Consider the following 14,198-nt stretch of genomic DNA (forward strand, 5'->3'; position numbering starts at 1 on the left):
CCAGTTTAACTTCAAGTTCTCCAGATGTCCACTTATTTAACTGCTTATTCAGTAATAAGGTTTCACTTGTGAATTTGACCTCAATTCCACAAAATCGACGGTAGCTCTTATCTACCTAAAAGCAGAAAGATTTTCTCTGGCGCAACAACCGCTATCAAAAAGGCAAAGAGACCGCTCGCAGGGATGGCAGGCGGTTCTATTTTGAGTGACCCCTTTCTCCCTTTCTTTTTCTCTTTTACATGCTGAACATTAGGAGCCTTCACAAGCTCTCAAAAATAGAGCAAGAGGCTGAAGATAAAGGCCTGTTCATTCCACCAGGGAGTTTCCTACGGCTTCATGTCCAGGCAATGTCTCTGCCTGCTGCTCGGATACCTTTCTCTGAGATTTCGGAATCTGCCCTTCTCTGCGTGAACGTGTGTATGAGCAAGTGCGGAACCTAAGGTGTGTACTATACAGATAGGCATCACAACCCTCTTACCCTAGTCCTTTCAGCTTTAGCTAAGTGCTTTAAATGACAGGTTCTGGTTCCAGAGCCAGTGCTTTGGCACTTCACCAAATCGCCTGTCTACAAATAATCAGGTACTGGACACTTAAATACATCTTATTCTAGGGTTGGTGGCCATTTCCTAACCCTAAACCAACTAGAATACAGAGAGGCTCGATTTAAAAAAAATATTTTTTTTTAATTAGACTTTGTATTTTGGAGCAGTTTCAGGTTCACAGCAAAATTCAAGTGAAGATTGAGATTTTTCATATTTCCCTGCCCCCGCACATGCCCAGCCTCCCCTATTATCAACATCCCCACCTTTGTTACAACTGATGAATTTACATGGAAACATCATAATCGCCCAGAGTTACAGTAAGTTTACATTAGGGTTCACTCTTCCTGTTGTATATTCTATAGGTTTGGACAAACGTTTAACGACATGTCTCCACAATTATAGTGTCATACAGAGAAGTGTCACTGCCCTAAAAATTCTTTGCGCTCTGCCCAGAGGCTCGATTTAAAAGGGTGAGAAGAGGGAGAAAGAAAAAAAGCCTGTGATTTACGCTGAAGCGCCACCAAACTCCAAGCCAAGTTTGTTCCCAAGTTCAGCGGCTCCCAGCTGCCCCATCTCCCCAAGTCCGGCCACAGGCAGGTTCCTCCTCCTCCTCCTTTTGTTTAAGTGTCAAGCAAATGGGTTTCCTGTTGACACCGGAATAATGTGAAAGGGCAGGAAGAGGCCAGGCCGCCTCCTCTTTCCCCCCTTCCTATCCCGTTTATTTATCTTGTACACGTTTGTTTCGGTGGAGCGGGTGGTTCCAGCGTGTGCGGCTGCGGGGCGGCCCCAGAGGCCGGTAACCCCTCCCCGAGGAGGCGCGGCCCGGCCGGAGCCCGCCCGATCCCTGGCTCCGAATCCGCGGGGCGGGGAAGGGGAAGGGGAAGAGGAAGGGGGAGACAGTGGGAGAGGGAGAGCGGGGAGAAGGCGGCCGCCGGGGCGCGCGAGGAGGCGGGGAGACCGGCTCGGCCCGCGCCCCGCCGCTCCCCCGCGGGCTGCAGGTGGAGCCGCGGAGGTAGCCGCTTCCGCCGCCGCCGCCGCCGCCGCCGCCACCGCCTCCCCGGGGCCGCGGTCCAGGCCCGGAGGCTGCTGGCGCGGGACAGCGGTGCCGGCGGACGGCGCGCCGGAGCCCGCAGCTCGCCCATGGCTGAGGGCCGGCGGCGGGAGGACGAGGACGAAGAGCTGCGCGAGCGCCGCGAGCTCGGGGGCCCGCGCCGCGCCCGGGGCCGTGCGCTCTCGGGCCACTCGGCCGCAGGTGAGGGGCGCGGGCAGCGCGAGGGCGTCGGGGGGGCCGGGGACCCGGGGACCCAGGGGTGGGCGCCCCGGAGCCGCGCAGATCCTGCCCCGGACGCCAGCGGCTCCCTCACCGGCCCGTAGGGCACCCGCACCTTCAATTCTCAGAGGCGAAGAGGGAGAGAGAGTGGCTTTTCCATCCTCATCCTCACTTTCGGGCCAAGCCCGAAGAAATTCAAACCTGTCTCTATCCGCTAGTGACCCTGGAGCCTAAACTACACGTTTTCCGTGGAAACTAAATCCAAGAGCTGCTGGCTTGGAACTTGTGGCCAGGGTGGTCACTTATCTCTGGATGAGTCAGAGGCCGGTGGAGAGTTCGCTGGGTCTGGCCATCTGGCTGGTGAATACCCCCTCCCGATAGGTCGGCCTGCGCTCTCGCAACCAGGTCGAACCACGTGCTGATTGTCCAGCCGGGGTTCGGTGCCTCTTGGACTTCGGACCTGCGACAGTCCTCCCAACCCCCCATCGCCTGAGCTCACCAGTTTTCTACAGAACTTGCTTTAGTGTCATTTTGTGGGCAACCTCACCACCCCACCCCCAACCCCCGGTCCAGAATATCTCATTCCAAAAGGCGCATCCTTTGGACTGAGAATCATTTCTGGGCCTATAACTACTTTAATGATCTTGTGCTTTGGGGTGCACAAAGGCGGCACGGATCAATAGTTTGGCACATAAGGGGAAGAGTGAATAAGTGTAAATCCACACCCCTTCCTTCTTTCCGGGGCAGCTTTTCAATTAAACATAGTAGAGAGGAAATTCTTCAGCCTTTGGTTCCAACTGGATAAGCCAGTTATTGAAAACAAGAGGGAAGAACAAACCTACGGAGATGACAAACAAAAGGGCGATAGAGAAGTGAGACAGATTCAGATGTGAACATTTATTAACACCGCTTTAGAAAGTGGAGAATAGCGAACGACTTATCAAGCCAGGGACAATCTTTTCTCTGTGGCTCCCTTAACCTAAGAAAAAGTTGGAGAATTTAAAGACAATAGGTCTGTTGGGAACCAATGGAGGGTAGAAAATGGAATGAAAGGAAAGAGTTTGAATGCAACATGAAAAAAATAGTCAATTTGATGCTCTTGGTAAGGTCTTGCAGTTTTAAAAATAATGCCTTTTGCCCATTACTCTTTCCATCAAAATAAGCATTTGACTATCCACAAGAACACCAACTGTTTTGAAGATAATTTGATAGTTTTGTTCCGCATAAGGCAAGACCAATGAAATTTGTTCAGTGTAAGCCAAGACCTAATGAAATAAATCTCTCATATTTATTTGTAGACATGAGTAAGTATTTCTTGCAAGAATACAATGAAAAAACTTTACAAAGATGTTCCTTCATTGAATTACTGATTTAAACATACCTTGGTCTCCTATTACCTGCAGCAAAAAGCTTCACTCTCTTTTGCAAGGGACTGTACTGTGAAGAAGTCTACCAGAGGTCAGACTAGATATGATCCAGATATATACTTAACATTTAGTTGCAATATGTGTATTTATTCCAAGGCTGGTGGAAATGGCATTTTGTAACTTGTTTTCACCAGTTCCTTAATTCCCCACGCTAGCAGAAGCTTTTCCAGGCTCCGTGATAATATTTTGCTGAAACATGACATAGTATACTTTTTCACACAGAAATTGATGTTCGCAGTCTCTGACCGTTTAATATACCCTGTCTCCGTTAAGTGGTGAGGGACGGAGATCTTATGGAGTGGGCAGAGGGTTAAACTTGCCGCTGTTGGTCTTCTTTCTTTTGAGATACAGTATTTAATAGTTTACATTTCTTTGCTGGCTGTGCTCCTCTTTCCCCTCATTAGTTCCCGTGTTTTTCAGACTCCATCGCATTCCTTACCAAGCTTGGGCATTTGTTAGTTATGTTCAAGCTAGACGTTCTCTCTCCAAGTGAGAGAGTATGAACTGACCCAGAGGCTTAATGTTTCTTCTTTTTAACATCTTTCTAATCTTTCACGTTTCCTGTTCTCATCTGCTCCCTCCTTCCTCCACCGCTTCATAACCTGAAGATTTTCTTTTTCTTTGCTCTCACATAGCTTGACACCATAAACTTAGGGTTTATGGACCCGAGGGAGTTTGTGAAGTCCTCTCCCTGCTAAATTGAGGTGTGTTTGTGGAAATGCATTGATTAATTTTGCAGTGTACATTCAGGAGAGTGTATAAAACCTGAACATTATGAAATAAAACTCATGTAACTTGTGCCCAAGCTGAGCAATAGAATATTATCATTTTCACAGAAGTAAACTTCAGTCCCTCCCAGGCGTGGCTTCTTCCTTCCCCATGAGGGAATCACTTTTTTTCCCCTTGCTTTTATGCACAATTTTACCCGTGCAGTTTTACCTGTATGCATATGCATACGTATGTGTATCCCTATACAATATTATTTAGCCTTACATATTTTACAACTTCATATGCATGGAATCATTCTGTATATAGTCTTTAGTGTCCTGCTTTTTTTGCTCAACATTAAGTTTGTAAGATTTATCCATATTGTTATATGCAGCTAAAGTTTCTTTTCATTGTATGAATATATCCCACTTTTGCTTATCATTTTTTATTGATTTTGTTGCTCTTTATTTGCACAGGAATCCCAGCTTTCATTGGTTGCATGTGTTGCAAAATCTTCCACTCTGTGGTTTATTTTAAAAATTTTGTTTATGGTTTCTTTTGATGTGGAAATTCTTAATTTTAATATAGGTATATTTATGAATCTTTTTCTTTATAGTTAGTGTGACTTTTCCCCTCACTGTCCCCCTTGGTTAAGAAGACATTTCCTACCCCATGGGCATGAAGATATTCTCCTATATCTTCTGTGCTGTCTCCTAAAAGTTTTGTAGCTTTCTTTGAGGAGAGGTGCCGTCGCTTTCCTCGGATTCTCAAATGAGTTTGAGAACCTATGACTGACATGCAGCATTTTTATATTGTTTCTCCAAAGGGCAGGGAATACAAAATTCTAGGGCTCCCTTAGTCACCTGGAAGAGTGGTAGGCATTTCATAGGGTTTAATAAATACTAAATACATTTATTCTTTCTACCTGTTGATGTCTTTATGGTAAACTCTGGAAGGACAGGTATAACTTCTCCAATATATTTCAAGGGAAATGACTGATATTGCAAGTCTGAGGTCACAGAATAAAATTCATTGTGTTCCCTATGAATTAGGTACTTCTTACATGTGATCCCCTATGAGGGAGGCATTATATTCTCTATTTTATAATTGAAAAGAGTGAGGCTCAGGAATATTTAAGCCACTTGCCCCAGATCCCTCAGCTAGTAAATGGCAGGTTGGGGATTGAATCCAGGTCTGCGTGGCCTGAAAAGCCATGTTTTTCCAAGCTGTCCCTCTGGCTACTGATAAAAGTTAGTTGCTGCGAATGTGCCACTCATTTGTACCCACTTGGTGCTTGTTACATTTTAGAAATGCTTTATGTTCATCTGGTGCTTTTCTACTATAGGAAGGGCTTTCACAGCCTCATGGGACTTGATTGTTACATCAACCTGAGAGGGAAGAGGGTACATTTTTATTATCCCCATTTCAAAGAGTAAAGTGAGACTCAGAAGTGTTAAAAGACGTAATCTAAAGTAACGCAGACAGATATAGCTGCACCTCTGTTATTTCTATTGGGTGTTTCAAGTCATAAACTATAGTTTCTTGGTCATATGGCCCAGAGTTTGTGGCTCTGTGTTATAAGTTATATAGTTTTGAAGACTGCATTAATTTTTTCTGGGCCACCATCTTACAGTTTTTTGTATTAGGATTACAAAGTTTATCTATTTTGAGAAAGTTAAGTCCAATAGAAATTGTGGACATATGTACATATTGTTTAAAAATCCTGCACTGACCGAGTTCTTTAAGACCTACCTCGTGATAACTAACATAATAACATGATGCATGCAAAATGGTGTAGAAAATACAGGGAATACAAGGAAATACATCAAATTGGTTCCCTGCTTTTAAAGAACATGTCGTATAATTAGGAAAGATAAGACAAATATACTTTAAAGAAATAAATAATAATGTGAAGTAGTCCATGATGACTATCAAATGGAGTTTAGCATGAGAGAACCAGACTGTCTTGATTCACCTCTTACTGTGTGACCTGAGACAAGTTACCTAACCTCTCTGTGCATCCATTCTTTATTTGTAAAATGGGAATATTAATAAAACCTATTGCCTAGGGTTTGAGCATTAAGTGAATTAGTATATGTAATACCTTTAGAACATGGCTAGGCATGTAGTAAATACTACCTATAAAGTAATTAGCATTTATGTATGTGTATTTTTGTTATTGTTAAATTATCTGACCCTTGGTTGAGTCTACATTTTTCTCTGTTTGGGAACAGTTATGGGATTTCAGGTTGGCAAAGAAAAGGGGGGTAAAACTGCTTTACCATTTCTAATCAAATGTAGTTGCTTTGCTTTGGAGTTCATGCATTTTTCTGAAATCTGTCAATCTTACAAGACCCCCAAAGACTGAGACTAGTTCTTCATTTGACATTCCTTGCACCACACAGACAGTTTTAACATGGCTTGTCATGGTGTTTATCTTTTATTCAACATCACAAATGAAAACCTCATTCTAGTAACATAAGCAGTTGTGCTCACAGTGGTTTCAGCAAATCAAATGTAAGTTGATGGTCCTACATCCTATTTTTAACCAGGGTGCATCCCTTTATTTTTTTACTTTTTTTTTTTTTTAACTTTGACACGATTCATCCAGTGCTTCTATAACTGCATTGGCATCTTACATTCTGGGGGCGATTCTGTTTTCCCTCAGATCATTTCAGCTTTCCATTCAATGGTACTTAAAGTCTAATCCTCTAAACAGTTGGGTCTCTCTCAGTTAGCTTTGTCCTCCAGCAACTAGCAGTTTACCACATCTTTCTGGGCCTTAGTTTTTGCCTTATTAATGGAAAGGATGAGACTTCCAACTTTACATTTTATGATTCTAAGAGATGAGAGGAAAAATAACTTCTAACTTGGCTTACAGAAGTTTGCCAATGTGTAGGTCAGATCTAGGGGGAGTTCTCCAGGCCCCTTATGAAGTACTGTATTGGTAGGAAAAAGCCAAAGGTGTCAAGCTCAAGACATTGCCTCACCCGGAGAGGGCAGTCACATTAGGTTAAGTTGCCCTGCAAGGATCTGCCTTTCAAGGTAGGCACGCCACTGATACCCCACTTTAAATGTGGGAGGCATGGGACATGTTCTGAGGGGATTTATAATACTGAACGTGAACAGAGGTACGAGGAAAATGCTATCAAGTAAATTCAAGAGGTAAATATATGTTTAGTAGCTGCAGAGCATGGGAAAGGGTTAAGGCTGGAGAGGAAGGAGGCTGGCTCCTTGTTTATATGAAGGTAGAACATCGGTTCCTGTCCCCCAGCAGCCGTAGGGGCTCCAAGCTTGCCTTTGGGTGGGGATGGGTGCCTAGAGGGGAAGAGGTGCACAGGCAGTAAACCATTGTTTTCTATTTCAAAATAAAGTTTGTTTTTTAGGATAGTTTTAGATGTACAGAAAAAATGTGACGATAGTACAGTGTTTCCCGTCTACCCCACGTTCAGATTCCCCTATCATTAAGATCACCAGAGTTTGTACCTAATTCATCTTCTTACTTTGCAGGACCCTATGCAGGGCACCACATTGCGTGTAGATGTCCTGTCTCCTCAGGCTCCTCTTGGCTGGGATGGTTTCTCACATTTTCCTTATTCTCGAGGGCCTTGACCTCGCCGAGGAGTACTGACCAGATAGTTTGTAGAGGGTCATTCTTTGGGGATTTGTCTGATGTTTTCCTCATGTTTAGGCTGGAGTGATGGGTGTTTGGGAGGTAAGGTACCATTTTTACCACATGTTAAGTGTATACAGCAGGAACATCATTCATCACTGTTGATGTTGACCTTGCTCACCTAGCCGAGGTGTGTCTGGCAGGTTCCTCTACTTCCAGGTGACTCCCTGCACACCTCCCCCACTTCCATACCACAGGAAGTGAAGGACGGGACTATGTGGAGCCCACACTTAAGAAGGGAGGAATTATGATCCACCTTCTTGAGGATAGTATATCTACATACATTTTTTTTATTTTCTTCTATACACGAAAGATGATGATGATGATGATGATTTTTACTTTCACCTTAGTTTCTTCAGGCTCTCCAGACATCTACACTGGGATTGTTTTTAGACTCTGTCTTTTGGGGAATGTAAGCTCAATTCCTCGACCCTAATTCTGTCCAGAATATCTGATGTGTGCTGAGTCTGGCACATACTTTCTTCATAATTAGAAAGGAAGGGCATGAAATGCATATCCTGCTCGAGGTGACCTTTGATGAAAACTCAAATCACACTAGAGTATCAACATGTACTAATACGAATTCCCTTCCAATTTTAGAAATGGAGAGGAAGTAGTGTCTGAGAAGAATTTGGAAAAGCACTGGACAGGGATCATCAAACAATAACAATGAGTTAATATTTATTGTGCCCTGGGTCCCACGGTAGCATTCTAATTGTTTTCCATGCATTTTTCTCACTTAGTCCTCATAGCAATCTCATGAGGTAGGTGTGATGATTTCCTTCAATTTTACAGATGAGAAATCTGAGGCCTAGAGCGGGGAATAATCTACCCAGGGCCATGTACCTAGGCAGCCACTAGTGGCAGACTTGTAGTTGCCTACCCAACACTCATTCCTGTCTTCCTTAGTCAGTGAAACGGCACTGCTGAATGTGGCAATGTCCCTACCCGCCTAGGAAACTGCTTCACCTAGCCTGCTAATGAGATGCAAGTAAAAGTTGTTGAGCAGCATTTCTAGGAAATTTCTTCAAAGGGTACTTAACTGCACAGACTATCCCTTTGCCCTCATCACCTTCCTTCCCCCTCCTACCAGGAACACTGGTGTGTATCTCACGGCAACCAACTTGCGTCATGAGGTTAACCTGAGGTTGGAAGCCATGCACTGAGAATGGTGGAGCAGGAAAGTGGATGGAATCTCAGTGGATGGGATATAGTCATCGTATGAGTTTTTGATTACCTGCCTCCTCCTTTATTGGAGAAAAATCCTATCTTATTTCAGCCACTGTTATCTTAGGTCTTTGTAACTAGCAGCCAAATGCAAGTCCTGACTGATAAAGATTCTAACTTGGTCTTGTTTCTCTCTCCTACCACCAGGCTATCGTGGATTTTGTTAACGTGAGGTTACCTTAGGATACATAGGTTGCTGTTGCTCTTTTGTACTTGATTGTGCTGTGACCTTGGACAAATAACTTATAGCCCTCCCCCCACTTGTGCATCTTTTGAAAGGGAATTATTCATTCTACTCTCTACAAGTTTACTATGGAAAACATGCTTATAAACTTCAAGTTCTCATGTGTGATGTACGGTTCTTGAAGAGAGTCACAGTCATCCTTGGACAAGTTTAAGGGCATTGAAAAGGAAATCTGTAGAATCTGAACACAGTTTTCTGATTTTGTTGTTTGGCTGGGTGCCAGGTCTGAATCCTTCTTGGGGAATAAATAACTAGAAGCTGTGAAGGGAGGTGATTTTGTCCTTCCTCTGAAGCAGACATGCAGACTAGCAGTGGCATCACGGATGAGCTTATAAAGCACGCCAGGGCTGCTGCTTAGGATTCGGAGTTTTGTTTTCGCTACAGCTGCCTTCATTGTACCGGCGCGTTGTTTTCTCAAGAGACATCAATCAAGGAATCGCTATACTGGAAGAAAGCTAAGTGCTTTTTCTCTGAGAGCTAGCCAAGAACAAGGGGCACAGAAAATGTTTGCACAACATGTGGAGAATTTGTTTTTCTGGCAATAAATATCGCCACTTCCAAATGGTCCTTTGAGACCAGTAGAGCTGTTCACTAAAAACCTGGAAGGCCCTTCAGCAGGGGCCACCCATGTAAATGCTCGTTTCTTGTCTAGTCACCACTCCCCTTTATTTCCTCACAAGGACTCACCCTGAACACACACTAGGTCAGTGGAGATGACAAGCTAGCTGGAGATGATCAGGTAGATTTGTGTTACTCAGTTGAGGTATAACTCCTGCCAGTGGAGGGTGTGGTTTGTAAGTGGAATTCATTTGGAGTAAGGAGTGGTGTTGCGAGTTTTAAAATGTGCAGACTTGTATTTGAATACTGATTACTCTTAATTAGATGCTTAATAATGTGAAATGCCTAATAATCACGAACATTTTATCTTTTATGCTGTTCTATTCCTAATTCTTCTTTCTTCTTGTGGTATTCAACTTTCAAACATTTTGTGGTATTTCTCACTGTTTCTATAGCAATGGAACCTTTAAACAGGGCTTCTAAAACTTTCATATGCCTATAAATCACCTGGTGAGCTTGTAAAAATGAAGATCTTGATTTAGCAGGTTTTGGGTGGAGCCTGAGATTCTGCATTTCTACCAAGCTCCAGGTGATGCTGCTGTGACTGGTCCCTGGCCCACACTGTGAGTAACAGGGCCCTCAGTTACTTCTACCTCAGTGCCAGAGTTCTCGGTGCTGGTTGAACATCAGAATTGACTGGGGAGTTTTTAAAAAGATGTATACTCGTGACCTCACCCTCAGATTTCCTGATTAATTACTTTGGAATAGTTGTTGGAGAGCTGAAGTTTTGAAGTTCTGTGTGAGGTGAGTGAGACTCATGGGTTTAGTGTCCTATTAAAAAACGTGATGTTGAGCAGTTTCAGTGCGCTTTCTTTGTAATTTGAACTGTAATGTTTCTCCATCGTAAGTAATTCATGCTGTGATGCCTTTGAGTCAAGCAGAAGAAATAAGTGGAATCCACTGTGCATTTTATACACAGATTTTATGCAGTCCTGCTATGATCCATAGCCTAAAAAGACTCCACATAAAGAATGATGTAAGGAGCTATTGTTGATGTAATTGGAAAGCAATGTACATAATAGCTACGTTCTTTCAGATTGCAAGGAATACAGGCCTGTTATGCTAACCTTAGCTGATGGGAGGCTTACTATAAGGATACACAAGTAAGTTGGAAGACACAGGAAGTGGCCTTAGAAGTCATTTGGAAATAGGAGCAGTTCTAGGAAACTGACAGCAGAGAACACTCCTTTGCAAGTTGAGATGATGGTTATTCCTTATGTCACTGACAACACCATTTTTGTGACTCAGTTTACCTCTATCTGCTTCCATGGCTTCTGAACCTACTGAATAATTGGCCCTCTTTTGCTTTTCTTACACTCAGCCTCCCCAAGAATGAGGACCCAAGTAGGTTGGCCAGCCACAGCCCTGCACAGAGCACCCTTTTTGGGCAGGTTCTCATGCTGGTTGACCTCAGAGGCCAGTGACATACTATAGATAGCTACCTTTCCAGACCATCCCTGGTCCCTTCTCCTGGAGAAGGATGGTTGGTCTTGTGGTACCCACCTGGCTCCCTGCTCGCAAGAATTGAGAATCACCTGCGGCTGCTTCTGTTAGATGGGACTTGGGGTCTGGGGTGGTGTTCTGAGGTTTCTTAGAATGGAGAACGGGTAAAAGTGGCAGATTTCATGCGTGACCTGAACACTTTCAGGAATGAGTTCCACGAGGGAAAATTTATTTTGTTCGTTGTTACAGCCCCATAACTCAGAAGGGTGCCTGGCACATATGTTCAATACGTATCTGTCAGAATAGAATAGAATTTTTTAAAAAATGATGTGATGTTGTCTTTATTGTTCACTTGATCACATTTTATTCTAATCCGAATCCTTGTGGACCCAATGATGGAGAGTGACTTTCTACTCTGTCCGTGGCTCACTGAACCAGTATGTTCTAACGCACAAGAAATTTTCCTGTTGTCTTTTTGGTCTTAAGAACATTCAACGTTTGCCCCTTGGTGCTCTCTGTACAGCTGGCGGCAGGCTCTGGGCTAGGGGGGCAGCAAATGGATGTCAAGTCCAGCGCCAGGAGTCCTTCCTAACGGCCTCCCTGTAGAGTGTTCTTGGCCGCCGCGGCAGTGAAGCAGCCCCGCAGGGCCTGGAACCCTTGACAGTGCAGAGGTCCTCCCCCTGGAGGCGGCCCCCCACCCGGAGGCGGCCCCCCCCACCCTGGAGGCGGCCCCCCCCACCCTGGAGGCGGCCCCCGGAGGTGGCCCCCCCCCCCCCGAGGTGGCCCCCCCCGGAGGCGGCCCCCAGGCTCCACGCGCAGCCGCAGTTGCTCCCTCTGAGCGTCGCGCGACCACTCCTGGCCCGACGGCTCCGCCGTCTTGGGTCTCAGTTGAATCGGACGTGAAAGTTCGAGTTTGCGTTTGGACGTCTGGCCATGGAAAGGAGGCTGCTTTTCAGGTAAAGAGAGAGAGTGGGAAGATGAGAGGCGCCGTTAGTCAGAGCAGCAGCTGCTGCTTAAAAAGCGCCAAAACACCCCCCCCCCCCCCCCCCGTCTGTGTGGAATGGGTGGAGGGTGGGCGTTGCCAGAGCTCTTTCTGAGGAGGGATGACCCGGCTGGTGACGCGAGCGCCAGGCCCAGCGCTGCTGACGTGCCCTGCCTGGGGACGAGGAGCTGGCCCGTTGACACCCTCCCCAGGAAAGGGACAGTGATACCAATCATGTGGTATTAAACCTTAATTACAGCGCGTTTGCTATTAGTATTAAATATCGGAGCCAGTAAAGTGATGTAGCAGTTGCGACAAAACTTGAGCGCAAGGATTTTGTAAACCTCATCACCTCCTAGGTTTCCAGTGAATGTTTAATGAAAGTAATGAAGAATTGGGGGTTTTAATTCCAGTGTCCTGTAATCCTTTGCTTTGTTCGTTGAAAACTAGATTTCTTAACTCCTGCAGTAGGTTTTTACAAAGTACCAACCGTTTAGCACGTCTGAATAAAACATTTTATTTTTCAGTCACGAGTTAGTGCTTAACCTATGTCAGGAACTCGTGGAATCTAACAATCATTAAGTCGGTTTCTGTTTTTAAGATAAGAAAAATGGGGCAGAGAGAACTAGAGCTGGGACTTGAACCCCTGAGGTCTTTTTTTTTTTTCTCCTTTGATTTTTAAATTTACATACAACAAAGTTGTCTTCTTTTGGGTACAGAGGTCCGTGAGCTTAAATACAGGTGTAGATTGATGTGACCACCTCCATAGTCAGAATATAGAACAGTTTCATCCTCTTGAAATTCCTGTGCTACCCCTTGCAGTCAGACCTTCTCTACACCCTTAACCCCTGGCAACCACTGAACTGTTGTTCTATGTCTCTAGTTTTGCCTTTTCCAGAATATGATACAAATGTAATTATTTCACCCAGCATGCTGCTGTGCAGATTCATTCATGTTGTTCTGTGTATCAATAGTTTGTTCCGTGTTACTGCTGAATAGTACTCCATCGCGTGAATGCATCAGTTTTTTATCCATTTACCCCGAATGAAGGATGTTTAGGTTGTTTTCAGTTTTTAGTATTTATGAATAAGGTGCTATAAATATTTGTATACAGGTTTTTTGCATAAACATAAGTTTTTTATTTCTCTGGTTTAAGCACCAGGGTATTTGTTTGCTGGACCATATGTGTATATTTAACTTTATAAGAAACTGCCACACTGTTTTCCAGAGTGGTGCTTATACCATTTTGCATTATCATCAGCAATGGGTAAGAGTTCCAGTTGGTCCACATACTCACCAGTACTTGGTACTGTCAGGTTTTTCTTGTTTGTTTTTGTTTTAGCCTTTCTGATAGATGTGTAGTGATATTTCATTATGGCTTTGATGTGCATTTCCTTAGTGGATAACAATGCTGAACATCTTTTCATGTGGTTAATTACCATCCATTAGGTCATCTTTTTATTTACTTATTTCATTTTTCAGTTTTTTTTAACATTTTTTATTGATTTATAATCATTTTACAATGTTGTGTCAAATTCCAGTGTTCAGCACAATTTTGCAGTCATTCATGGACATATACACACTCATTGTCACATCTTTTTCTCTGTGATTTATCATAACATTTTGTGTATATTTCCCTGTGCTATACAGTGTAATCTTGTTTATCTATTCTAAAATTTTGAAATCCCAGTCTATCCCTTCCCACCCTCTACCCCCCTGGTAACCACAAGTCTGTATTCTCTGTCCATGAGTCTTTAGAGTCCACATATGAGCGATCTCATATGGTATTTTTCTTTCTCTTTCTGGCTTACTTCACTTAGAATGACATTCTCTAGAAGCATCCATGTTGCTGCAAATGGCGTTATGTTGTCGGCTTTTATGGCTGAGTAGTATTCCATTGTATAAATATACCACCTCTTCTTTATCCAGTCACCTGTTGATGGACATTTAGGCTGTTTCCATGTTTTGGCTATTGTAAATAGTGCTGCTATGAACATTGGAGTGCAGGTGTCATCCTGAAGTAGATTTCCTTCTGGATACAAGCCCAGGAGTGGGATTCCTGGG

At 44.0% G+C, this 14,198-nt stretch overlaps 1 protein-coding gene across 10 annotated transcripts in view; it reads left to right on the forward strand.

Annotated features, from left to right (window-relative positions):
* Positions 1-1,414: 1,414 nt before the first annotated feature.
* The window catches only part of SH3D19 (SH3 domain containing 19), a 163,578-nt gene continuing 150,794 nt past the window's right edge, over positions 1,415-14,198 (forward strand). For 3 of the 10 annotated variants that reach the window (XM_072975785.1, XM_072975796.1, XM_072975786.1), the window contains exon 1: positions 1,415-1,794. In XM_072975785.1, coding sequence (XP_072831886.1) covers positions 1,683-1,794 — 112 coding nt within the window. In that variant the 5' untranslated portion in view covers positions 1,415-1,682. Of the gene's footprint in view, positions 1,795-11,999; positions 12,109-14,198 lie in introns of those variants that run through there. The other 7 variants (XM_072975803.1, XM_072975815.1, XM_072975822.1 and 4 more) reach the window with 5 other exon arrangements.

Source organism: Vicugna pacos, chromosome 2, assembly GCF_048564905.1.
Source record: "Vicugna pacos chromosome 2, VicPac4, whole genome shotgun sequence".
NCBI classification, from domain to species: Eukaryota; Metazoa; Chordata; class Mammalia; order Artiodactyla; family Camelidae; genus Vicugna; species Vicugna pacos.